We start from the raw sequence: 27599 nt of genomic DNA, 5'->3' as shown, positions 1-27599 counted from the left end.
GAGCTTGCCTTTGAGGCCCGTGCCTTCCAGCTCGAGCTTGCCTTCGGCGGAGGGGGCTTTGAGGTCTATGTCGGGCGCCTGGAGCTCGAGGGAGCCTTCGACGGAGGGCAGCTTGACGTCGGGGGCCGCGATGCTGACGTCGGCGTCGCCGGCCTTGAGCTCTGCCTGCGGGAGGCTGACATCTGCATCCAGTTTGGGAGCCTTGATGGTGGGCTTGGAGAAGACCACGCTGGGCACCTTGACTTTGGGCATGTGTATTTTCATGCCGCCGCCCTCAGGTTTTCCAGCGGCCACCTCCAGGCTGGCTTCGGCCTCGGGGCCCTGCAGGGCGACTTCGCCCTCCTGGCCTTTGGGCAGCGAGACGTCAGCCTTGGGCAGGCTGACCTGGGCGTGGGGAGCTTTGACTTTGGGCAGTTTGACGCTGGGCATCTTGACGTCGGGCATCTTGAATCGGCCTTTCTCGCCCTCTGCTGCTACGCCGGCCGTCTCGACGGTCACCTCCACGCCGGGCACTTGGATCTCGGCCTCAGGCAGGGTCACGTCCACTTCGGCGGCTCCCGAGGGCACCGTCACTTGAGGCTCCTTGAGGCTGACGTCCACGTCGGCGGCCACAGTGCCCTTGGCCTCTCTGCTGCTGGACCAGCCAAAGGAAGGCATGCCGAACTTGGGCATCTTGAACTTGCTGTCCTTGGTCTTGGCGGCCTCCTTCTCTGGGGCTTTGACTTCCCCTTCCAGGCTGAGGGAGGCCTCGGGTGCCTGCAGGTCGACGCTGGCCTCCGGAAGGGTGACGTCGACGGAGGGCAGGCTGATGTCCACCTTGGGAGCTTTGATATCAGCTTTTGGCATTTGAGGGAGGGCTTCTCCAGCTTCCAGCCGGCGCCTTCGGTCTTGGCACCAGGGACGTCGGCTTTGAGGCCCAGCGCGGGGCCCTCCCCTGCGGCTGTCACGGTGGCGGAGGGGAGGTCGAGCTCTGCGCTGGCAGGCTGACCTCAGCTGCGGGCGCTTCGGCCTTGGGGGAGGACACTGCGAATTTGGGCTTGTCGAACTTGGGCATCTTGAGCTTGCCTTTGAGGCCCGTGCCTTCCAGCTCGAGCTTGCCTTCGGCGGAGGGGGCTTTGAGGTCTATGTCGGGCGCCTGGAGCTCGAGGGAGCCTTCGACGGAGGGCAGCTTGACGTCGGGGGCCGCGATGCTGACGTCGGCATCGCCGGCCTTGAGCTCTGCCTGCGGGAGGCTGACATCTGCATCCAGTTTGGGAGCCTTGATGGTGGGCTTGGAGAAGACCACGCTGGGCACCTTGACTTTGGGCATGTGTATTTTCATGCCGCCGCCCTCAGGTTTTCCAGCGGCCACCTCCAGGCTGGCTTCGGCCTCGGGGCCCTGCAGGGCGACTTCGCCCTCCTGGCCTTTGGGCAGCGAGACGTCGGCCTTGGGCAGGCTGACCTGGGCGTGGGGAGCTTTGACTTTGGGCAGCTTGACACTGGGCATCTTGACGTCGGGCATCTTGAATCGGCCTTTCTCACCCTCTGCTGCTACGCCGGCCGTCTCGACGGTCACCTCCACGCCGGGCACTTGGATCTCGGCCTCAGGCAGGGTCACGTCCACTTCGGCGGCTCCCGAGGGCACCGTCACTTGAGGCTCCTTGAGGCTGACGTCCACGTCGGCGGCCACAGTGCCCTTGGCCTCTCTGCTGCTGGACCAGCCAAAGGAAGGCATGCCGAACTTGGGCATCTTGAACTTGCTGTCCTTGGTCTTGGCGGCCTCCTTCTCTGGGGCTTTGACTTCCCCTTCCAGGCCGAGGGAGGCCTCGGGTGCCTGCAGGTCGACGCTGGCCTCCGGAAGGGTGACGTCGACGGAGGGCAGGCTGATGTCCACCTTGGGAGCTTTGATATCAGCTTTTGGCATTTTGAGGGAGGGCTTCTCCAGCTTCCAGCCGGCGCCTTCGGTCTTGGCACCAGGGACGTCGGCTTTGAGGCCCAGCGCGGGGCCCTCCCTGCGGCTGTCACGGTGGCGGAGGGAGGTCGAGCTCTGCGCTGGGCAGGCTGACCTCAGCTGCGGGCGCTTCGGCCTTGGGGGAGGACACTGCGAATTGGGCTTGTCGAACTTGGGCATCTTGAGCTTGCCTTTGAGGCCCGTGCCTTCCAGCTCGAGCTTGCCTTCGGCGGAGGGGGCTTTTGAGGTCTATGTCGGGCGCCGGGAGCTCGAGGGAGCCTTCGACGGAGGGCAGCTTGACGTCGGGTGCTGCGATGCTGACGTCGGCGTCGCCGGCCTTGAGCTCTGCCTGCGGGAGGCTGACATCTGCATCCAGTTTGGGAGCCTTGATGGTGGGCTTGGAGAAGACCACGCTGGGCACCTTGACTTTGGGCATGTGTATTTTCATGCCGCCGCCCTCAGGTTTTCCAGCGGCCACCTCCAGGCTGGCTTCGGCCTCGGGGCCCTGCAGGGCGACTTCGCCCTCCTGGCCTTTGGGCAGCGAGACGTTCAGGCCTTGGGCAGGCTGACCTGGGTGTGGGGAGCTTTGACTTTGGGCAGCTTGACGCTGGGCATCTTGACGTCGGGCATCTTGAATCGGCCTTTCCGCCCTCTGCTGCTACGCCGGCCGTCTCGACGGTCACCTCCACGCCGGGCACTTGGATCTCGGCCTCGGGCAGGGTCACGTCCACTTCGGCGGCTCCCGAGGGCACCGTCACTTGAGGCTCCTTGAGGCTGACGTCCACCTCGGCGGCCACAGTGCCCTTGGGCCTCTCTGCTGCTGGACCAGCCAAAGGAAGGCATGCCGAACTTGGGCATCTTGAACTTGCTGTCCTTGGTCTTGGCGGCCTCCTTCTCTGGGGGCTTTGACTTCCCCTTCCAGGCCTGAGGGAGGCTCGGGTGCCTGCAGGTCGACGCTGGCCTCCGGAAGGGTGACGTCGATGGAGGGCAGGCTGATGTCCACCTGGGAGCTTTGATATCAGCTTTTGGCATTTTGAGGGAGGGCTTCTCCAGCTTCCCAGCCGGCGCCTTCGGTCTTGGCACCAGGGACGTCAGCTTTGAGGCCCAGCCGGGCCCTCCCCTGCGGCTGTCACGGTGGCGGAGGGGAGGTCGAGCTCTGCGCTGGGCAGGCTGACCTCAGCTGCGGGCGCTTCGGCCTTGGGGGAGGACACTGCGAATTTGGGCTTGTCGAACTTGGGCATCTTGAGCTTGCCTTTGAGGCCCGTGCCTTCCAGCTCGAGCTTGCCTTCGGCGGAGGGGGCTTTGAGGTCTGTGTCGGGCGCCTGGAGCTCGAGGGAGCCTTCGACGGAGGGCAGCTTGACGTCGGGGCCGCGATGCTGACGTCGGCGTCGCCGGCCTTGAGCTCTGCCTGCGGGAGGCTGACATCTGCATCCAGTTTGGGAGCCTTGATGGTGGGCTTGGAGAAGACCACGCTGGGCACCTTGACTTTGGGCATGTTGTATTTTCATGCCGCCGCCCTCAGGTTTTCCAGCGGCCACTCCAGGCTGGCTTCGGCCTCGGGCCCTGCAGGGCGACTTCGCCTCCTGGCTTTGGGCAGCGAGACGTCGGCCTTGGGCAGGCTGACCTGGGCGTGGGGAGCTTTGACTTTGGGCAGCTTGACGCTGGGCATCTTGACGTCGGGCATCTTGAATCGGCCTTTCTCGCCCTCTGCTGCTACGCCGGCCGTCTCGACGGTCACCTCCACGCCGGGCACTTGGATCTCGGCCTCAGGCAGGGTCACGTCCACTTCGGCGGCTCCCGAGGGCACCGTCACTTGAGGCTCCTTGAGGCTTGACGTCCACCTCGGCGGCCACAGTGCCCTTGGCCTCTCTGCTGCTGGACCAGCCAAAGGAAGGCATGCCGAACTTGGGCATCTTGAACTTGCTGTCCTTGGTCTTGGCGGCCTCCTTCTCTGGGGCTTTGACTTCCCCTTCCAGGCTGAGGGAGGCCTCGGGTGCCTGCAGGTCGACGCTGGCCTCCGGAAGGGTGACGTCGACGGAGGGCAGCTGATGTCCACCTTGGGAGCTTTGATATCAGCTTTTGGCATTTGAGGGAGGGCTTCTCCAGCTTCCAGCCGGCGCCTTTCGGTCTTGGCACCAGGGACGTCGGCTTTGAGGCCCAGCGCGGGGCCCTCCCCTGCGGCTGTCACGGTGGCGGAGGGGAGGTCGAGCTCTGCGCTGGGCAGGCTGACCTCAGCTGCGGGCGCTTCGGCCTTGGGGAGGACACTGCGAATTTGGGCTTGTCGAACTTGGGCATCTTGAGCTTGCCTTTGAGGCCCGTGCCTTCCAGCTCGAGCTTGCCTTCGGCGGAGGGGGCTTTGAGGTCTATGTCGGGCGCCTGGAGCTCGAGGGAGCCTTCGACGGAGGCAGCTTGACGTCGGGGGCCGCGATGCTGACGTCGGCGTCGCCGGCCTTGAGCTCTGCCTGCGGGAGGCTGACATCTGCATCCAGTTTGGGAGCCTTGATGGTGGGCTTGGAGAAGACCACGCTGGGCACCTTGACTTGGGCATGTGTATTTTCATGCCGCCGCCCTCAGGTTTTCCAGCGGCCACCTCCAGGCTGGCTTCGGCCTCGGGGCCCTGCAGGGGCGACTTCGCCCTCCTGGCCTTTGGGCAGCGAGACGTCAGCCTTGGGCAGGCTGACCTGGGCGTGGGGAGCTTTGACTTTGGGCAGCTTGACGCTGGGCATCTTGACGTCGGGCATCTTGAATCGGCCTTCTCGCCCTCTGCTGCTCGCTGGCCGTCTCGACGGTCACCTCCACGCCGGGCACTTGATCTCGGCCTCGGGCAGGGTCACGTCCACTTCGGCGGCTCCCGAGGGCACGTCACTTGAGGCTTCCTTGAGGCTGACGTCCACGTCGGCGGCCACAGTGCCCTTGGCCTCTCTGCTGCTGGACCAGCCAAAGGAAGGCATGCCGAACTTGGGCATCTTGAACTTGCTGTCCTTGGTCTTGGCGGCCTCCTTCTCTGGGGCTTTGACTTCCCCTTCCAGGCCGAGGGAGGCCTCGGGTGCCTGCAGGTCGACGCTGGCCTCCGGAAGGGTGACGTCGACGGAGGGCAGCTGATGTCCACCTTGGGAGCTTTGATATCAGCTTTTGCATTTTGAGGGAGGGCTTCTCCAGCTTCCAGCCGGCGCTTCGGTCTTGGCACCAGGGACGTCGGCTTTGAGGCCCAGCGCGGGCCCTCCCCTGCGGCTGTCACGGTGGCGGAGGGGGAGGTCGAGCTCTGCGCTGGGCAGGCTGACCTCAGCTGCGGGCGCTTCGGCCTTGGGGGAGGACACTGCGAATTTGGGCTTGTCGAACTTGGGCATCTTGAGCTTGCCTTTGAGGCCCGTGCCTTCCAGCTCGAGCTTGCCTTCGGCGGAGGGGGCTTTGAGGTCTATGTCGGGCGCCTGGAGCTCGAGGAGCCTTCGACGGAGGGCAGCTTGACGTCGGGGCCGCGATGCTGACGTCGGCGTCGCCGGCCTTGAGCTCTGCCTGCGGGAGGCTGACATCTGCATCCAGTTTGGGAGCCTTGATGGTGGCTTGGAGAAGACCACGCTGGCACCTTGACTTTGGGCATGTGTATTTTCATGCCGCCGCCCTCAGGTTTTCCAGCGGCCACCTCCAGGCTGGCTTCGGCCTCGGGGCCCTGCAGGGCGACTTCGCCCTCCTGGCCTTTGGGCAGCGAGACGTCGGCCTTGGGCAGGCTGACCTGGGCGTGGGGAGCTTTGACTTTGGCAGCTGACACTGGGCATCTTGACGTCGGGCATCTTGAATCGGCCTTTCTCGCCCTCTGCTGCTACGCCGGCCGTCTCGACGGTCACCTCCACGCCGGGCACTTGGATCTCGGCCTCGGGCAGGGTCACGTCCACTTCGGCGGCTCCCGAGGACACCGTCACTTGAGGCTCCTTGAGGTTGACGTCCACCTCGGTGGCCACAGTGCCCTTGGCCTCTCTGCTGCTGGACCAGCCGAAGGAAGGCATGCCGAACTTGGGCATCTTGAACTTGCTGTCCTTGGTCTTGGCGGCCTCCTTCTCTGGGGCTTTGACTTCCCCTTCCAGGCTGAGGGAGGCCTCGGGTGCCTGCAGGTCGATGCTGGCCTCCGGAAGGGTGACGTCGACGGAGGGCAGGCTGATGTCCACCTTGGGAGCTTTGATATCAGCTTTTGGCATTTTGAGGGAGGGCTTCTCCAGCTTCCAGCCGGCGCCTTCGGTCTTGGCACCAGGGACGTCGGCTTTGAGGCCCAGCGCGGGGCCCTCCCCTGCAGCCGTCACGGTGGCGGAGGGGAGGTCGAGCTCTGCGCTGGGCAGGCTGACCTCAGCTGCGGGCGCTTCGGCCTTGGGGGAGGACACTGCGAATTTGGGCTTGTCGAACTTGGGCATCTTGAGCTTGCCTTTGAGGCCCGTGCCTTCCAGCTCGAGCTTGCCTTCGGCGGAGGGGGCTTTGAGGTCTATGTCGGGCGCCTGGAGCTCGAGGGAGCCTTCGACGGAGGGCAGCTTGACGTCGGGGGCCGCCGATGCTGACGTCGGCATCGCCGGCCTTGAGCTCTGCCTGCGGGAGGCTGACATCTGCATCCAGTTTGGGAGCCTTGATGGTGGGCTTGGAGAAGACCACGCTGGGCACCTTGACTTTGGGCATGTGTATTTTCATGCCGCCGCCCTCAGGTTTTCCAGCGGCCACCTCCAGGCTGGCTTCGGCCTCGGGGCCCTGCAGGGCGACTTCGCCCTCCTGGCCTTTGGGCAGCGAGACGTCGGCCTTGGGCAGGCTGACCTGGGCGTGGGGAGCTTTGACTTTGGGCAGTTTGACGCTGGGCACCTTGAATCGGCCTTTCTCGCCCTCTGCTGCTACGCCGTCCGTCTCGACGGTTGCCTCCACGCCGGGCACTTGGATCTCGGCCTCGGGCAGGGTCACGTCCACTTCGGCGGCTCCTGAGGGCGCTGTCACTTGAAGCTCCTTGAGGCTGACGTCCACGTCGGCGGCCACAGTGCCCTTGGCCTCTCTGCTGCTGGACCAGCCAAAGGAAGGCATGCCGAACTTGGGCATCTTGAACTTGCTGTCCTTGGTCTTGGCGGCCTCCTTCTCTGGGGCTTTGACTTCCCCTTCCAGGCCGAGGGCGGCCTGAGGCGCCTGCAGGTCGATGCTGGCCTCCGGAAGGGTGACGTCGACGGAGGGCAGGCTGGTGTCCACCTTGGGAGCTTTGATATCAGATTGTGTATTTTCTGACATTTCCTCTTTTTGTTTTGATTTTTTACTGAAATCACTCTTCTCTATTTCAGTATCAGGTTTTGAAATCAATATATTTCCTTTTGCTTCTTCAATACTAGTTTTCATTTGGGAAGGTTTCATAATTATTTTTTTTGGACTTGGCAACTGGACTTCTGGCTTTTGTTTTATGTTGTTTTCATTTAGTTTTCCTTTGGATATCTCTATTTCCGTTTCAGCACTTGGAACCTTAATTTCTCCTGTTGGTCCACATACCTCAAGTCCTCCTGTTTTTTCTAATATTTGCGCTTTTCCTTCCCTTTCAGTTATCTGTCCTTCAGTTTGGTCTGTTTCTTCCTTGGTAGTCGACCAGGTAAATGTAGGGAATTTTAACTTTGGCAATCTGAATTTGCTTTCTTTCCCCTCTGTATCTTTTTCTCCTGTCTTCATTCCAATTTCTATGTTTAAGGTTTTGTCATTTGTGGGCATGCCATCTTCCTCCACCTGTTCTTTTTTTACTCTATCTTCTGTGTCCTCTCTGCTTCCTTCTCTTGTTATTTTCATGTCAGTTTTAGGTGTTTTGGCCATTTTGAATGATGGCATTTGTATTTTCCAAGTAGATACTTCTGATTCTGCATCTGGCATATGAGTTTTCACATCGAAATTCCTGCTGTCCTCTGAAGTCATATCAGCTCTTTTTTCTGGTACTGACTGTGGAACATCACTTCCCTTTTTGGTGGTGTCAGTCTCTGTCTCTTTTCTTTTGGGCATGGAAATTCCAAAATTTATTTTCTGAATATTTAGTTTTTGTGTGTCGTCTTCTGCTTGTTTTTCTCCTGTTTCCAGTGTCTCAGATGTCTGTAATTCTGCTTTAGCAGTGCCTATTTCTAGGCCTTTTACCTGTACAGATCCTTTAGCTGTGTGACCCATCGCATCTATGTTAATTCCACTTTCTCCATCTTTTTTATCTGCTGATCCTTTCTGTTTCTTTTTTCGGGATTTTGATGATGCTTGTGGTGATTTTTTAGTTGGGCTTACTTTCAGATCAGCTATTTCTAAACTGGGCTTTGGTATCTCTGTTGTTATGTCTGGTACTTCAGGTACACTAAATTTTGATGTTGCTTCCTTGTCTTTTTCTTTTTTAATGCTTATTTCAACTTCAGGGTATTGTTTTACATGAGATGGAATGCCGTTTTTCATATCTTTTAACTCTTTTGTTAATGTTTCATGTACCTCCCCTGTTTTTATTTCATAAGCAGGAGATGTGGTATATTCAACAGTTAAGATTTCAGGATTTTCCAGGCTTATATCATCTTTATGTATTTTTTCTCTTCCAGAGATCAGTGTAGTTTTTATTTCTTTTTTTTGCTTCTCTTGTTGTTCTGTTTTGGACCTGTGCATTCTGAATCCAATGCTAGGGAACTTCAGCTTCCTTTGGCTTCCTTTTTTCTCTTTGGTATGGACTTCTTGTGGAAATTGAGACTCTGTGTCTGTGCTTGTAGGGGAAATATCCTGTGTAGCAGGCTCATATGCATCTGATGTACTATGAGATCTTCTGTGCCTCAATATCTTTTTATTTTTGATTGATTGAAATTTTGGCCATGATAATCGATCTTTTTTAGGTCTCTTACTTCTTCCTACCCTTTGGCTTACAATTAATGTTTCCCTGTCTTCTTCTGAAATGGCTTTTCCTGAAACATGCAGTGTTTCTTCAGGAATGCTCTCACTGAGTTCTTTTTCCTAAAAGAACAAATAGTAGTCAGAAGATTAGAAGTAACCTAAATACAGGTGCAACTGAAAATAAAAAACATACTATAAAATAAGTAGAAAAATGTTCTTTTTATTACTCATATCTACTTGTTATATAAAAAAATTCCTGAAGATTATGTAAGTATGTAATGTGAGGCAGAAATTACATGAAACAAATGGACTGCAATATATGTATTTCTGAAGATTTTCATTCTTTGCAAAACATTGCAGTAAACAGAGGTTTCTATATGTATCTCTATATATGTCTGTACAAATATATATTATATATACTATTTATATATATGTATATGAAGAAAAAAAATCTTTAAGTTGATGGAAACCTATGAAGAGATTGTATGTGTATCAAAATATCAGTGGTTAAACACATATTTTTTAATAGATAATCTTATGGAGGAGCTTTGGAGAAAAATGTTTACTGATAAATTACAGTTTTAAACATATTGAATATAAGTATTACAGAGATTACTCAAGTCTGTTTGATCAGTGGACAATCAACAATAAAAAAATGCTGACTCACTAAAGAATATTTTTATACCCTAACACAGGATTTATGTAAGATCTGTAGTCTCACTCAAGATATTTTAAAAGCTGCAAATATTCTGTGGGATTTTTTTTTTTGTCATGAATATTCATGCTAGTAAGTTTAAACACATGCCTAAGTCTTAAGAAGACACAAGTGAGTGTTTTCTGATCTATTTCTGCACAGCATATTACTACAGTGTGTTACCCAAACTTTGTGAACTATTCAAATATCTACCTCACGTATTCTTTCCTTTTTGTGCTGGGCCGTAGGATCTTCTAGATCTTCTTGCACGGCAATTTTTCTTTTGAGGCTGAATTGGACTCTGTATGGCTCGGAATACTGGAGAATCTTGAGTGCATCTTCATATTTGATATTATCGAAAAATATTGTAGCACTTAGAAGCTGATCACCTGCAAGTGGAATCATATATAATTTTAATTATTTTGTGTTTTCTTATAGTTTTTTTCAATTTTTTTTTTCGATTTAGTTTTGTATATACTACTTTATATGTGTCTCTTTCACTCTTCCAGTGAAAACTGATTTTTTAATGGTATACAAAAACCATCAAATTTCATTATTGTTCAAGCAAGTCTTAGAAATTATTAATATGGACAGGTTAAGCTCACAGATAACATTAGTTGGTTTGAAATCTACTGTTTCTGATACCTAAAGAGATGGCAGATCATGCAGCTACTAATCTCATTATTTAAAGATACAGAATAAAACCAAAGCAAAATAAAAAATCAGACTGTACCTTCTCTAAGACTAAATATTTTTGAAGCAGGAGATTCCTTAAGTACTTTTTTAATAAATATTCCTTCATTTCCTCCACCTTTCACACTAAAACCACTAGCACCAGCTTCCGCTTCTGTTTTCAGGGTCACTTCCATTGTCTCCTAGAGTCAGAAAAATATATGAATTTGTAATTTTTATTAATTAGCATTAAAGGGTTCTAAGTTTTTCTACAATAAAAAATTCCATCTCCTCACGTGTATTTTCAATAGTTCAAGAAAGACTATCCAAAATAGAGGATATACTTACTCAGTGTGGGTTTGATTCTGTTCTAAATTAGAATTAAGCACATGTGTTAAGGTTATGTTGGATCAGGGCCTTAGGGAAAATAGGTTATAATTTTAAAATGTGAGACATATGGAAACTTTTAGGGCTGAAAGACTGTATTTTCTGTGAAGATGTTAACCACTCGAATTAAAGTCAATGTGCCAGAAAAGTCAGACTAAGAGCTAGTGCTCTACTGCACTGGAATCAGAGAAGGCTAAAGAAAGAATTCTAAAAAGAATTATGGATGGACCACAAGTAGGACAAATAAATGTTCATGCCTGTGCCACAACTCAGCCACTCGGGAAGTTCCTGGTTAAAACAAGTCCAAAGTAATTCTTTGCCCATTTGTCCTTGTTTCTGTCCACCCATTCATGTCTGTGTTATAACAAACTTTACTATTTACAAGGCTCACATCTAAAACTATGGAGTGCTTTTAGACTGACCTGTGGATGACTCTGTTTTGATTTGTCTGTAGAATGTTTTTTGTTTTCTTCTTGAAGCTGAAAAATAATTTTTTATTATTTAATGTTCCAAATTCATCGTGTTCTTAAGTACAACAAAAGTCAGTTTAAATTCCTGGTTTAGAGTAAGAACTGAGGCTGACTTTAATGGCAACAGAACAAAATCAGGATCAAGTTCAATGTACAACATGAATGATTTAACTATACTAATCCCAGTGGTAAATTAGATGCCAAGGCCTCCCTTCATTGTACCAAAATTTGCATTACATGAATGTCAGAGACCAAATGTCTTAAGATATTGGGAACTTTTCTGTGTCCTAATGTAGCATATTGCTTATGCTTTCAATTTTTTAAACATACTTTTTTTACTTATTCAACTTCAGCATGAATTTTAAACTGTTGGCTACTTACCTTAACATGGCTGTACTAATTAAATCTTTAACTTTGAATAACCAAGAGGTACAGGTAATTTTGAAATAGTTACAAGTTAGATTCAAGGAAGTTATGTATTCTAACAGGAAAAACACTGTAATTTCTTTATGCTCTCTGCCTTGTGTCCTTTATAGAATTAAGTCAAATGCATTTTCTTGCCAATAAACAAGAACATGGTCAGCAAGTCTAGCACAAAATAAAACCATCAATGAATAGAGATGCAATTTTGGTGGGGAAGGAAGACAATATGGCTGCAACAATATCCCATTCTATGACATATGACCCTCTGCTACTTGTGGGAGCTAAAGCCTCTTGAATGAGCTTAATAAAGCCGTTCCTGCATGAAAATTCAATGTCTTGCCTTTAAATAGTGTTCTTCTATGGGATACTCATAAACTGGAGAGGATCCTTGTGGCCTTGGACGAATGTCTTCTACTGCCACTTCATTAACCTGTGGAAAAGACGTGAGTGGTGGTAAAGGATCATCCACCATTAAACAGTGACTCATTTTTAGGACTGTTTCTCTAGGTATGCATACTGTCCTTCTGAGTAAAAATCTGTCAGTGATGGTGGATAAAAAGTAACCAATAACTCTTTTTTTAGGTCAAGAACAAATACAGTTCTCAAAGCATTCAAAACCACAAGGGACAGAGTTCTGAGAGACAAAACCAATGGTACACTGATTTTGGTTTTCTTTATGTATTGTATACATCTACAGACTGAACAGACTAAAAACAGACAGATCAATTAGTAAGAATTGACAAAAGTAAAAAAAAATCCCTTCCCTGCTCTATTTGCACACCTAAACTTTGCATCCAATGGCTTCAAATTTTATTGCCTTCTATAAGCAAGCAAACCATGGAAAAGTCCCAGCAGGAATTTCTGCTGACAAGCACTTGGCATTCTTCCTTCTGCAGTCAGACAATAGGGAACCTAAACTGTCTAAATCTTTAAAGAAGAGTTACTGTAGTTAACAGCCATGTAATAGTTTGCTAAGTCTTGGTAGTAAACTTATGCCAATGAACCATGGCAAAGAGCAGATGCCTTTACATTGAAACATCTTTCTGGTTTTTGAGCTGGCAGGACAATCCCAAGCTAAAATACAACATTTTTAATAGGGAGGAAGATCATCTGCAAGACCCAGCTATAAACAAAATATTTAAGATCCCATTTTGCCAAACTGTCATCACAGAAAAATTCAACTCTAAAAAACTCACAGAATCTTCATCTTCTGCATCAGCATCGGCATCAGCATCTCCTGGGGGCTCAGCTGGTCTCAGCTGTCGTCCAGAACCTGAAAGCAGCACACAGGTTGTTGGTGCTTGCAGGATCCACACAGAGCATAGAGCAGTCAGCTTGCAAGCTGAAATCCTCTGGACCAGCACGGTGAAGGATGTGCACAGGCCAGTGGAAAGGCCTGCCTTAATTTAGATTCCTGGCATCACAGAGTGGTTTGGGTTAGAAGGGACCTTAAAGACCATCTAGTTCTCCCTACTAGCCATGGGCAGGGGTTATAATCAGCTAACTTCTAGTTCTACATTGTCTCCCATCTGGGGGTTTTTCTCCTTCACAAAAGCCTTTACATTTCTGGATATTCATATTTCTGGTATCTTTGGAAAAAGAAAAGCAGTGACCATCTGCTGACTCCTGCACCAGCCCCCACCTTTCCAAAGGGACTGAGTGTAGCCCACAATGAAGGCTTAGAGGGATCGGAGACCAGAAAAAGGGGAGGAGAGGTGTACAGAGGGAATCTGAAGTGTTCTTCCCTGAGTTATTTTATTCTTCAAAATATCAAAATCAGTAATTAAAAGTTTTTTAATTCCCAATAAATTAAATTGACTGAAATTCTGCATATTGAAACTCTGCTTCTGACAAAGGTCTTAAAAACAGGAGAGTAAACATCATGAAGCGTTGATAGTCATAAAGACTCTGTTTTCTTAGTTTTTAAAAGTATTGAGGGCAGACAGAGATGAGCCAAAGGAGATGGGCTGTCTGAAAATATGATTCTCTTGAAATGCCTTAAATTGGGCACCAAAGAATGAAACCAGCATGAATTAGAACATGTTTTCAGAGATCCAGGCTTAGCCAGTAGAGGACAGTGTGGCTGAACTACATATTCCCTAATGCACCAGCTATTCACATACCCAAGTCCTTGTCCTAATAACTATGTCTCTTTCCTGTCTCCATGCTTGTTTTTTCCAAGCCATCAGGCTGTCTAGCTCTCTGACACTCGGTTCTGCAACTGCCATTACTATACATAGTTTTGGCTCTCCTAAATAGATCCTCTGGCTTAAAAATATGCTCAAAAACTAGAGAAAACAATTGACAAGAAGAACTGTGCAACTCATTGTCAGTTTTCAGTGGAGAGTCCTTGGGCTGGAACACAACATTTCTGGATGTTACATGCTGTGTGTGCAGACAAGATGGCACGACTTAGTCATGTCTGCAATCACTCTGACTTACACACATTGCCAAGCTCTTGTTAAAGTGGCTGGGATTTTGCTGGTCACTCTTCATAGTTTCTGGTCTCCTCTGTTTCTTTTTTCCTTGATTTTTTGAATATGAAATTATATAGTACAGGCAAAGTTTTGAAAGAGTTATGTCACCATGATCAGTGATGGACCACTTTGTTAAGATGAATGGAAATAGTGCACTTCCAGTGGGAATATCCTGTAACAGTCTATGGGTCAAATTTCCAGACTTGATAGAGTAGAAGGCAATCCTCATTAGACATATGTACAGCATCATAATCAGCTGTCCTGCTCGAGGGAACTGGGATCAACCCAGAACACATCAGGGCTGCCAGACCATGCCTCCTTTAGCCTTCACAGCACTAGTCCTGACACCTACAATGGACAATTCTAGAAAATTCTAGAAAATTGTTTTAATGCTGATTCTAACTCAGATTAAAGACCTGCTTGAAATGTTGCTTGATTTCTTTTTTTAAAAGCTCTAGCATTTGCAATCTTCAGAAGCTCAAGAAAACTGGAAAATTAGCATAACCTTGTTAAAAAAATTTAGACATGGATTTATGAACCTGATTTCAGGCATTTCTGTTTGAAAATTCTGGAATCCATTCATGAAGCACTTCACCACATGTATTTTAATAAGCATCATATGAGGGGAAGAGCTGCAGGATTGAGGTTTGATTGTTTAATTTGCTTACTGCTTCTAAAGATTCAGGTGCCAACAATAAATTTTATGGCTGTTACTAAAATTCCAAGAAATAGTAAGGACTTAGTTTTGTGACATTGCCATATTTTTCACTTGGGAGAATCCCACCCACAAGCCCTGCAGTCCAGTAGAGTGACTTAACAGAAAATTGCTTGGATTGCTGGAGTGTATGCTCTTCAGTGCAGCAGTTCAATGTTAACTGCAGCATTGATCCCTAGTGGCTGCCAATGATTTTGCTACTGGAAAAGAAACAGGAAAGAATTATCTGTGAGACTTCTTAGGCTGGTTCACTGCTGTTTCTCTTGTTTTACTCTGGTGTAAATTCAGTGACACTTTAGTTGTCTGGAACTAGAGCCATGCAAGTCCAGTACCTCTCCTAAACGGTGATAGTAGCGCCTTTTCCTAAAAAACTCGAGGAACAGATTACTGTCCCCAGGGCTGACAGAGATGTGAGTGAGACTGCGTGGAGGGGCATCGAATACACAGATGACCTTCCCTCCCAAAGCTTCACACCGAGGCCTTTCCATCCACCCCAATTTCCCCAAACTCTGCCTAGGCTGTGCCTCTACGATAGTTAACCCGTGTCATGTAAGACTTGTTGTGCCCTTGATTCCTACTGTAGACTAAGATTTGCTTCTGATTATTTCCCGATTCAGAATACTTTCAAAAGGAATCTATAAAAGAGGGGAATGACAGTGTGTTTTCAGCAAAGCTGTCTTTCTGAGTAGAAAAGCCTGTGCCAATAAACTATGATTTATATGCATGTCATTCTCATGCCCTGAATAGTAGCGAAGCCAACATTTTATAGATTTTAACTTTTTTTATGGACCTTGGACAATCAATGCTTTGTTCAAAATGTTTTCATAAACAAGATGGAATTTACATCAGTGACTACTTCTAATAGCCACTGGACTGACTTCAGAACAAGGGAATTTTTTGAAAGTAAGCAGTAGGAGTTATATAGGCTGGATCATTTTCATATCATGTGACTGAAATGTGTATCTGCTTCTTGAAATGCAATTATTTAAAAATTATTTTATCTTTAGCTTAGCAACCCAGATGGACTGTTTGGGAAAAACCACAAGAAAAAAGTAAAAACAGGTTATTTTTTTGGTATTCACATTCAGTGGGCAGCAGTCTCCAAAATCACATTTGATATAATATAATGAATTCCAAGTATGACAGTGTCATTGAATTTAAATCAAGTGTGCTTTAATGTATTGTGTAAGGAGAAACCTGGCTTTAATCAGAACACTGGCATATAAAATTCCTGTGGTCTTTATACTTCAAAATAAAATAAAACAGTACATGAGAATACCAGAGATGTTAATAAAAGAAACAATAATGTCTTTAGCTGCTCATCCTAGCTTCTCTGCTCCCAGACTACAGCCCTTTCTCTGCAATTCTTCGATTTGGGCTTTTTGCTTTTTAAGATTTTCTACTAAAGTTATATTTGCATATGAATAGTGAATTTAAGTAACCGGCTCTTATCTTTAAGCATTTTACTTTTCTTTGCATCAACTTCAATGTTACTTCAAAAAATAGTTTCTCTTAACAGAAAGAAACCTGATCCATGGTAAATATCTGTCCACAGGTGAAAAGTTTTATGCTTTGCTCACTCACTTATTGTTATTTAAGGTCACAACCTGTGCCTTTTCTTTATGAGGATTTTGGCATTTGCTAGTTACCATTTCTAAGCTGCGACAAGGAACTAATAGTCTGTTTGTGCAGTGTTGTGGAAATAGCTCTGAGCCCATAGCCAGTTAGAAAACTTGTGCCTAGACATGTGCACAAGGCTGGGACATCTTTAGATCTGGTCTTTTCTGACAGTGCAAAGCACACTCTGGGCACATAACCTCATTTGTGTTATTAATAAGGAGAAGGAGGAATGAATATTTTCAAGACAAACGACAACAGTAATAATTTAATGTCATTGTCATTGTTGGAATTGTGTTTCACCCACTAAAGAATTCATACATGGAGGTCGGCAGTTTTCACCGTGCTCCCTCATGTGCTTATCTCTTCTTGTAAACAAAGATGTGCATGGCTGCTGTCATGGACAGCTTCAGCTGGCTCCTGTATCATTCCTCTCTTCCTGCAACCATCAGTCCCTGTACCTGCATGTCTGTCTGTCCCTCTGCCCTCAGGCATCCTGTCAGTGGGCCTGTTATTCCTCGTGTGTGAATGCCTGGTAACTACTAATGCATTGCCCCAGAATGTCTTTTGTTTTTAAAACCACATCCCTCTCTCCAGATGGATGGTTTGCCTAATTTTTTTCCTCCACAGCTTGTTCTCCCTCTCTTGCAGGTATCGCAATTACTGGGATTCCTTTTCCTCCCTCAGAGCTCTCACAGCCGCCTGAGCAGTGCTGCTGTGAAGTCCTGCAGCCCCTTCTGATTCACTTCTTGTATTTGAAATAGGGAATACTTAGAATAGTTAGAATATTTTAAATCGTGGGCCCCAGTTCAGGAAAGCACTTGATAACAGGAACACTATGCACATGCCTGGCATTTGTCTTGGCCTCTCAAGAGCTCTTTTTCAGATAGGTAAGTTCACCTGACTTCCAAGCAAGCAATGCTGGAGGAAAAATGATCCTGCAAGCATCAGCTGCAAAGATAAGAATATGAAAGTATCTGCAAATAAACCTTGTTATGCATGTACTGTGTTCCTGAAGGAAGCTGCCATGAGGTTTAAACCACGTTTTATGGCACAGGCTCTCGCACAGTCTGTGCAGGCTCGACCACGAGCTCCAGAAGGTTCATGGGATTTCCAGTAAGCAGCTCCAGTGATGCTGGGGAAAACCACCAGCAAAAAAAATCAAAGAGGTTTGTACAGAAACTACAGAGATTTCCTAGTGCATTCCAGAGACCTGGATTCATTCCATTGTCCTGCAAGATCCCGCGGACTGAGTTACAACAACTGCTGGGCAGGGCTCTGGGGCATGGCTGGAGCGCAGCGGGAATGCTGCGGCTGTCACTCTATCTGGGCAGGATCCGTGGCCATGGGGAGATGTGGGCACTCAGTCACGGAGAAGGCTGCCTCTCCCAGCCCTGCATCGCAGGAATGTCATGTTACTTCACTTGAACCGCTGCCAGCGTGACAGCGGGGGCACCCAGCAGCTCCACCTAGAAGAACCAGCTTGGCAGCTCTGAACGGAATGGCTGCCACACTGGGAAAAGCAGCCGTTCTGCCCCAGAAAAGGTGTTAAAGTGAGGATCAGCACCGCCCCTTTAGTGTTTCCCCTCTAGCCTGTGCTGGGAGTGGGACCCTCCCCACCAAGCCCTGAAATTTCTGTGGGGTGAAGACAAAGGACTGCTCTGTGGAATGAAGATAAAGATTTTGCTGCTGAAGGAGTTTAACAGGCCTTATTATCAGCGGGATGCTATCAGAACCAGCTGGGCCGGTGTTCAAGCTACACTCCTGCCTTTGTTTTGCACTGGTTTGGCAGTGCCCCTTGGCTGCACTCTGTCCCTGGGCTGCATACTTGTGCTGTGATGAATGTAGCTCAGACCTGGGAGCTGAAAACAGGGGCTTGTAGCACAGTCGTGCTAAAGGAGCAGCTACTCCCGAATAACCAACGTGTGTGAATAGTTTCCTTCCATTCAAGGCATGAACAAGATGTTTTGATTCATTGCCTTGGTATGTTAAGCTGCCCTTGTCGGCTGTTAGAGTACTTCATTAAAAGCCTTCAAATCATTTCGTCTCAAAACCTTTTGAAAACAGAACATATATGTGAGTTACAAGCATGAGTCTCCTTGCCCAGCCAGAGGACTGTCCATGAAGTTAACACCTACTTTTATCAAAAGGAACAGTACTCTGCTCTGCAAAGTACATCCAAGCAGAGAAATGTCTCGGGAATTAAGGTTTCTTGCAGACCACACTGAGCTCTGTAATATTTTATAGGGCATTTTCTACAGGTTGACTAATATCAGGAAAGATGTGTAAGAGCACTGGCAACTAAGAACTGATATAAACACTACCATAAAAAGAGAAACTAAGAGCCCCCAGATGAAGAGTGAATGGCTTTCCCATGAGTGTGTGTTTATTGATAAGCTCTGCCCACAGATTTAAAAGTATTAAAAGCATTCCTGCTCACACTTCACAATAGGAGCAAAACCTTTAGGAAAGCTGATCAGAGAGGAGTTCTTTATTCTTACAGTGGGCCACCTTTCTTCTGATGGTAAAGATAAACTTAATAGAAACCATAGAACAATTCAGAGCATGAAAATAAATCACTCTGGTGGGGCTCTGCACAGACCTTCTCAGCTTAAGTTATATTTTAACATGAAAAGCACAGGGGACTTTTTTTTCTTTCCAGTTGTCAAACTGAAATTTCCCAGATCCTGAGTTAATGACTTTCATCTAGCTATCATCATTTATTGGTTACTTGGCTATATAGGAAATATAGTTTGGCCAGATCCACGTAACTCTTCTGCTAGAATCAAATATTTACTAAAGCATTTAATTAATCTGATATTTCATCTCTTACTGAAACAGAATAACATTTCCTACAAGTAACAGAGAGTTTGAAAATAAGCTCTTAACTAAAGTTTATTGCGAGAACATGAATGGAGTGATGTCCAAAAGAGAAAGCAAAAGCAGGCAGCAGTGGCTGATACCTGTAGGTTTTTTTTCCTGGTCCATCCCTCTCCTTCCTCACTAAAGCACAGCTACAAATGGCAGAGTGAAAAAGGTAGCTGGAGAAATGCTCATGGTACCCAGCAGACAACCAGAGGTTCAGTGCTGTTTCCCCTAGGCCACAGTTCTGTCTCAGAAGCACAAGTTTTGTATCATCTCTAGTTTTAGTCTGTTTGCATGGGGAGTAGGTGTAACTTCCTGCCCTGTGTCCCTGTCTTGCATGTCTTAGGCAGGAATTTTCCTCTCCCTCAGGTTTTATGTGACAGAATGGGCATCCAGTCTGTGTTTTACTTCCTGCATGAATTCCTACAGTGCTTTCTTGCATAATTATTGTGATAGTGAATTAGGACCCTCTCTGATAATTATCAATTATGATTTTTCCAGGATTGCAGGGCCACTGTTCTCAATAAGCTGGTAAGAGAAGGGAATCAATTTTTAGCAGTTGATGCTATGTGTGGCCAAACTCCTCGACTGAACCAAAATTGCTTACCACCCTTTTGGACAGAAAGTGAGTTAGCAATTCATAGCCAAATAAAGCAATAAAGACTGGTCTAATCTACTCTGATCCTCAACAGTTTTATCTCCTGGGACCCTCAACAGTTTTATCTTGTGGGATATACTTGCAGTTGGGTTTTACTTGCAATTGAGTCTCTACCATGCTATAAAAAGTTGTATAGATACCCAACTAAAATTTCCTTGAGTGTCACTGCCCATCTGGATAATCTGGGTTTTAAGAAGGGTTTCAGGAACATGTTGCAAATGAAGAGCTCTCACTTGCTTACTAGCTTCAGAAACCCTAGTGAGAACTACTCTGCAGCTATTTGGTTATCCAATATATTGATTAGGCATCTTGCAGTTTTCTCCCCTCTGAAAGAAACCCCTTCACCTATACAACAAACTGGGCTTGGGAAGTGAATGCACAGCACATCTGCCTTCCTCTCAGAGCCAGGAGCTGATTCCTGCTGTCCTCCCTGTTAGACAGCTGTGAACTCAGCTCTTACCATGACTCACCTAGAAGTCCAGGCAGGTGGGTGCCTATTGCAGATAAGGCCCATAAAGATCACACAAATTAATTTTGCCAGATTCCTTCCCCACTCTGATTCACCCTTCCAAGAACTCAGGCTTCTACCAGAGCAGATTGCCTGTTCCACTGCCAAAGCACAGCCCTGCTCAGGTTTATAAATGAATCAAATGAATGCATTTATGGAAAATGATCACTCTGCCTGCGTAGGCTTGACTGGCAGCCCTGGAGACTCAATTTCTCTGGCCACAGAGTCAGTATTTTTTAAGAAGTAGTGGTTGTAACCCCAAGCTGTCTCTTAAGGTAGCCCAGTACCGACACACTAAAGAAAGATGCTAATTCTTGGTGGTTTAGGTAGAAAGAACATTTGTTCCCTAAGAATAGGTCTTAAGAGTAAGGATAGAGGATCTGCTAACATTTTGCAAAAAGCCCAAAGCAACTGATGCAGGCTTTATGTAAATGGCATTTACTACTCCAAATTAGAAACAGACTTTTTAGCCCAAGCTGCTAAAAATGCTCTTCAAACCCTTTTCTTAAAAAACTCCTCATCAGAATCAATGCTCTGTAAAAATTTTTGCATTTGGAGATAAACATATACATACATACATGTATATAGAAAAAGAGTTCGTATCATGATCCTTATGGTCTTAAGGTCCTTATGGTCTAGAAGACTTGTATTTCTCCTTACTCCATTGATAAAATTCATTACACAATTAAGTGCCCAGATACAGCAATATTAATGGAGTGGTGTTACTTTGGCCATCTCTTTGGTATGCTGGGCATAGCCCCTCTCAAAACAGGAATGCAGAAAAAAAACCTTGTAGTTTTTCCACAACCTTTTATGGGGGCTTTTATATAAATATCTGCCCTTGGAAACAGGTTTTCAGTTCAAGAGAAAATTCCCTGGTCAGCTTGTTTGGATGTAAATCACCACAGAAGAAAATATCTTTTAAGCTTTTAAATTCCTTAATGTATATGCAATACGAGAGATACCGGGTAAAGGTGACAGAAAATTATTATGGGAAAATATTTTACATCAAAGATAAAGTTAACAGTTCCCTCACTGTGTTAAGATAAAAATCTTTTCTGTCAATAAACAGTGAAAGTAGCAAAATAGCATTTGGCACAGCTCATTTTTCCTTGTTTTTGTGTGGTAGGAGATTCTCTTTAAAATTAGAGAGAATTTCTGGATGCAGACTGTGGGTTTACAAAAGCATAAAATCTCATTTACAGATAAACTAATCCATTGAGTCAGATAAATAAATAAATTAGCTTAGTTCTGTCCACATCAGTGTAATTCAAATCTGAATAAATGGACTATAAACTTGGGTTTGAGTCACAAAAAGTTCAGATTTCAAAATAATTGAATTGGTCACATACCAAATTCTTTTCGAAAATGTTTTCTCTTGATTTCAGCCCATTGGATTGTACCTCTTTTTTGAACACCTTTCCCTAAGAGATGTATACCTTGCCCTAGCATTTTCTAAATGTGCTGTTTGATTCATGTCTTCTTTGACAAACTAAATATGTTAACTTAATTTTCATTGTTTGAAATTAGAAATAATTATGTGAGACTGAAAAGCATTGGAATTTTAAGTGCATATTAATTTGCAGAAGGAAAAACTGGTGCTGACAAACTTTTGTTGCATTATATTTTTGAAATGATAAAATTGAATCATTTCATGTGGTTTTTAAATGGTTCAGTACTGATTTTCCATTTCTGTACCTCCTAGCACCCAAAAATAACAAACCAAAATGCTTGCCTAATAGATTAGAGAAAAACACAGCTTAGTTAAGGAAATAGATTTCAGTTTTAGGTTTCACAGACACTAGTGTAAACGACAGGGAGAAACCATTTCTTTAAAGACTCATTACTACAGTTCTGGATTTCTTTCTGGTTAAAGACTCAAATAGCAAGAATGTCACTACGCTGTGGTTCATCCATGTAGTAACTGGTGAATGAATTGAGATGGCTGGAGTTGTTTGAAAGCACTAAGAGGACTATTTCTTGGAGTTGATTATCAATCCTAAAGCTGATTCATAACATTTCTAAACATCCAGAGCCTCTCTGTAATACAAAAATAATGATATCTAATGGAAATGAGTAACTTTATCATACTGGTCTGTTCACACTCAGGTTAAGTATTTTCTAACTCAATTAAAACAGGACGCATTCTTTTTGATGGCACATGGTAAGGTTTTTTGTGATGAACAGCTGTGCCAGATTCAGGCTAATGTATAAGGGGGAGTAAATTACATTTTGCTCTTCAGCCAGATCAAGGGCTCCACTGAAATAAAACAGCTTTGTACCAATACAAAGTATAAGGAAGACCCCGGGGCTTCAGTTACAGTTTTTGAGATCTGCTGCAAGGTGGCTTCTTCAGAGTCATTTAAATCTGTGCAACAGGAGGACAATCCAGTGGCTCATCCCAACTCTGACGAATAGCAATGACCACCTTGATTTGTGGAACTGTAAAGAGTTTGAGCAAAAGGAAAGAATGGGAGGCACCTGGAGATGCCCTTCAGTCCATCTGTAGGGTTTTCTACACATCTTTGGCAAGAGTATTTTTAAACCAATGGTTTTTTACTACCTTTGTTCTCTTGCACCCTGCCTGATCCAATGGCCCCAGTGAGGACTCTGCTCTCTGTGAGCTGTGGTTCAGCTCTCTGTGAGCTCTGTGTGCAGCAGAGAGACCATTGCTCTCTCCTCAGGAAGGTGGATTTGCATTCCTTGCACTCTGCACAGCTTACAGTCAATAACGCCAGAAAAGGAGAACGATTGCTACCATGAAATTATCCCGTCTAAAACAAAAGGCTCCACCACCATCTTACTGTGACATTTTTAAATACTGCAGTCCCAAAGTCCTCCATGGACTGAGATGTTATTAAGGTTTTAGCAGAGACCGAAATATTTGCTTTATATAGTGGTGTTGGGGGCAGTGTTGACAGAATTCTGCAGCTACACTGAGAGCAGAATTTGTTTTTTTCTTCATTGCAAATACTTTGAACACTACTTAATCCCACTTCGAAGATCTGTCCCCATTTGACCAAAAGAGAGTACAAAAAAAGCACTCTGCTGATCTTAGAAGACACATATGCAGAACTCTTTTTTTTTCAGAGAAATCAAGTGCAGGGCTTGATGCAACAGGACACAGATAGGAAAAGGGTAAAGATAATGCACACATAAGCCCAGAGTAAGTCACAGAATCATAGAATCATGGAATAGTTTAGAAGGGACCTTAAAGATCATCTCATTCCAAACCCCCTGCCATGGGCAGGGACATCTTCCACTAGACCAGGTTGCTCAAAGCCTCCTGAAGTCCTGCTAACTGAAAAACAGGTTCTTCTACACTTCCACATCAGGGAAATCTACCACAGAAAAATTATCTCAAATGGTTTTGAAAAGACACCTGGGCCAGCATCTCAAATGTGTAGGACCCAGATTCAACAAAACTAAGTGAAGCACAGAGTGAGGGTTAAACTGTAGGGTCTCATGGGGCATGTTCTTCTGCTATGGGTTTAGTTCAGGAAAAGAGCTCTTTGTTTTTGGAACGCAGCTTGGCCAATGCTAGGTCTTGTTCCTGATCCCTGGACTTCTAAAGCCCATTCTCAGAGGGCTCCAGCACACATATACAAAGTACATGTTGCTGCAGGTTTATCCTCTGCAGCTGCAACCACTGGACCTGTTAACAAATTCTGGACTGGTTGGTACAAGGAGGTTCTAATGAATTTGTTACTCTTATTGCTTGGGCAGGTGTGGATATTACAGCTGTGTTACTCTGCACACCTCTGCAGCAGGGAAGGTCATGAACACTTCACACGTATACGTTCAAAGAGAGGGATCTGAAAACGTATCTGAACAATTTCTAGGGAAGTTTAAGTTCTCCTTGCAGAGCAGTGCCAGCTCAGGGATACTGGAAAACACATTTTTCATGCATATGTTTTTTATTAAATGCAGCTGTCAAAACAGAGCAGGGCTCATGTTCCTGAAAAGGTGCAGGGAAGAGAAGACAAATGGTTGGAATAAAGCAGGAATGTGCCTACTCTGCCTAGGCAAAAATCACCACTTCTGTAGAGCCTTGAGGGCAACCTTTAAACTAGCTGGCTCAGGGACGGGTAGCTGTGTAGCTGTGGGATTTCAGTGAACGCCTTACAAACCCAATCAACTCCCCAGGGAAGCCAGTACTTGCTGCACAAGCCACTCCTCCCGTGGCCGGACGGGCTGGATAGACACCAGCTCTGCACAAGCTGCACCTTCCCATTGCTGTGGAGGCACAGCCAGCCAGAGACTGTCCTTACCAATCCTCACCCTCCCTGCAATGCTGCAGACAGTGTGTTCCAAGTGTGCTGGCAATGAACTTACACCATCTACTGCAATCTGGTAGCACCTACCTCTAATAATTTTGCTGCAGTAGAATTATGGAGGTGAAAACAGAAAAGCAAGATTTTTTTTTATTATTATAATTTTCCTCTTATTCCATAGATAAAAATTCAGATTTTAGCCTCTGACCTAAATGTGTGTTCTGAAGGTGTTCAGCTGGATTTATAATAGTGCAATAGCAGAATTTGGCTGTGATCTTCAGACGACAACATCAGTTAACAGACTTGCTTATTTCTCTATAATGTATTATTTGGGTTTTCTACGAGGTTCCTATTCCACAAGGATAATAGTATAAATACAATGCAGTTCTGTGGCAACAGTGTACCAGATAAATTCAGCTAACTCTGGGTAATATCACAAAAAAATATGTGTTTATAGCTTCATGCCAGTTTCTGACTAATGCTTTTGTTTGTTGCTATAGCAAACCACACATGAATATGATAGCCAAAAGCATGTTTATGACTAACCTTAGCTCTCTGGGGATTGAAAATAAAAAAAAATCCCTAAACCACAACACACAATGTGAGGAGAACATGATAGGAAACACCTTTTTTGGCATGAGCTACTATGAACATTAAAAGAGAAGAACATCATAAAATGGAAAACATTAGGAAATGGGAACTGTGGGAATAACCGCCTTTAACCCACAGCAATTCAAATCGAGCTTTCACTTCACATCACAAAGTTGTCTGTGCAGGACTAGAGAACATTGTAGGAAGTCCTGGCTGTATGTTAAGAGATGGATTTAAGCCTCTCAAATCTGGAGAAGCTTTGTATCACACTTTAAAGCCCTCAGACCACTTTACTGGAGATAATTTTTGCACTGTGCCTTGACACCTAGGACGTGGATATTCACTTAATTAATTTCTTTTACCATTTATGCTTTAATAGTTTCCAAGAGCCTGTCCCAAGACTAACACCTCATTATGCTGTACAAATACACAATGGAGAACAATGCTGGCCCCAAAGGGCTTTCTGTTAAACTAACAGAGCCAAAGGGGAGGGTGCTGGACAGAGGGGGAGGCAGAGACAGAGAGGTGATGTGACTGCATTACCCACCCAGTCAGAGGTTGAACCCAGGTGTCTTGCACCCCAGTTCAATTGACTAATTCAAATTGCCAAATATGTTACTGTGAGAAGACGAATACATTATATACCCTGCAGAGGAGAGAAAATCAATGCAGTTGAAGTGACACCTAAACTAGGACAGTTTACAACAAAGCTACATTATGTCAGGCAAAATTTATACTCTTGTTACCCTGTTATTCTTAAAAACCTTTTTCTTTCATAGATTAAAAAAAAGAAAGGGAATATTACAGTAGGTTGTGTAGATCAGATCAGTCTCCATTAATGTCTTCTATTGATATTAATCACTCTGCCTCCGGACTACATATTGCATCTTTATTCTCAGATTTGTACAGTGCATAAAGGCACATGATTATCACAATTCCTGGCAAGTTCTTCCATCATCTGTATGATGCTTAACAGAGTCTTGAGTTCATGTGCAACTTCATGGAGAGATAGGTCTGCCCAAGCTCTCGTGTTCCAGGTTTTTCCAAGAGGTTTCATGAAAGACATCTTGACCCATCAGTAGGATCATCAGGACACAGCCATAAATGGAAGCTTACAGAAGTCAGTAGGACTTACATGGTACCTGCTGGTCATGCCACAGGATGAAATCCTGAAGTATTGAGATTTCATTCTGTGCCTACTCAAGCAAAACATCCATTGGCCTCATTGAAACTGATACAAGGCATGTTACATTGCATTAATCTTGTAATTCAGACTGTGGTATGGGTTGAGCTCAGCTTTAATTTCATCTTGCAAAATCCAGCAGAGCACACATCACTGCTCACAGCAATCACACCTGCATCCTTGTAAGAGTAAATATTTTGAGAAAAAAATGCAAGTCTTTTTTAGATTAGCCATGAGTTCCATTGATGGATACAGCAAGTGGCACTAAGACACCAGTGTTGTATAAAGTGAGAAACAAAGGCAAATAAGAGAGAAGCTGAAATTTTCCAGCTATAGCCTAAGTATCACTGCTGGGCTACAGAGCTGGTGACATGCAGAGGGCCATATATGACTTTCTCTTTGCTTCCACATGACTTATCGGTTCTTCACATTTGGCAGAAAATGCATCTCACAAAAAAGAAAAAAAGGAAGCTGCCAGGCTTCTTTCCTCCACACTGATAACCTGGAAACAGCTTTGGAAGCACACATACAGAGACCATTTCAAAATAGCTATCCCATTCTCTGTGATTTAGCCCCAAAGCAGTAGCTCTTTCCTGGGAGTGCTGTAGAAAATGAAATAGGAGAACATAGGTAGAGGTTGCCAACCCAACTTCAGCTCCAAATTACTTTCTGATGGGTACTTTCTGTCTGGTTACTGGTCCTTATGGACACATGTTTATGCAGGCAGGGTGCTACTTCATGAGCATCTTTCTCTTTGGGCTTTCAAAAGGCACAGCTACCCCTGTCACCCTCTATCACACAGACAGCACTGCCTAGCACGTATGAATCTGCCAGCTTGGCAATTGCAGCATCTTGGTCATGATCACCAAGGTGAAGTCCACCTGCCCAAAGCACCATGTGAAACCAGGTGAGCTCTCCCTACCTTGCAGAAAATAAGATAGCAAAGTGAAAAAAAATTACTTGCTCAAAGTCACAAAGCAAGTTGGCAGCAGAGCCAGCAATAAATACAACCCAGATGTCCTGGATTCCACCTCCTCCCTGCACCATGCTGCCTCTCTTAGCTCAATGCTGGAAGGAAACGTCTCACATTTACTCATCCCTCCTTTTCCTTTGTCAATAGAAATTAAAGCAGGCATCTGACTGCCTAAGCCTTGAATACTCCGATGGTTTCCAAGGCTTGCGGTAAAGTCAGCCAACATTTCTATTGAATCCAGCCCTAATGGACAACTAGAAGTGATTTCTTTGCCAAGTAGCCTATCAGTGCAAAACTCATTTAAGCACATACTACTTTTATA

The 27599-nt window shown here is 45.9% G+C and overlaps 1 protein-coding gene across 1 annotated transcript in view; it reads right to left on the bottom strand.

Moving 5' to 3' along the window:
* AHNAK2 (AHNAK nucleoprotein 2) overlaps positions 1-27599 on the bottom strand; it is a 67259-nt gene that overhangs the window by 15506 nt on the left and 24154 nt on the right. The window contains 21 exon segments of the mRNA XM_039552176.1: positions 1-848; positions 851-976; positions 979-2003; positions 2005-2089; positions 2092-2173; positions 2175-2461; positions 3506-3761; positions 3763-3977; positions 3980-4018; positions 4021-4051; positions 4053-4189; positions 4192-4332; positions 4335-4464; positions 5514-5688; positions 5690-6462; positions 6464-8890; positions 9678-9853; positions 10198-10339; positions 10946-11002; positions 11757-11846; positions 12613-12689. Of these exon segments, the coding sequence (XP_039408110.1) occupies positions 1-848; positions 851-976; positions 979-2003; positions 2005-2089; positions 2092-2173; positions 2175-2461; positions 3506-3761; positions 3763-3977; positions 3980-4018; positions 4021-4051; positions 4053-4189; positions 4192-4332; positions 4335-4464; positions 5514-5688; positions 5690-6462; positions 6464-8890; positions 9678-9853; positions 10198-10339; positions 10946-11002; positions 11757-11846; positions 12613-12689 (7319 nt within the window).

This window comes from Corvus cornix, chromosome 5 (assembly GCF_000738735.6).
Source record: "Corvus cornix cornix isolate S_Up_H32 chromosome 5, ASM73873v5, whole genome shotgun sequence".
NCBI classification, from domain to species: Eukaryota; Metazoa; Chordata; class Aves; order Passeriformes; family Corvidae; genus Corvus; species Corvus cornix.
The sequence above is the reverse complement of the archived record's forward strand: the minus strand, read 5'-3'. Positions and strand labels throughout refer to the sequence as shown.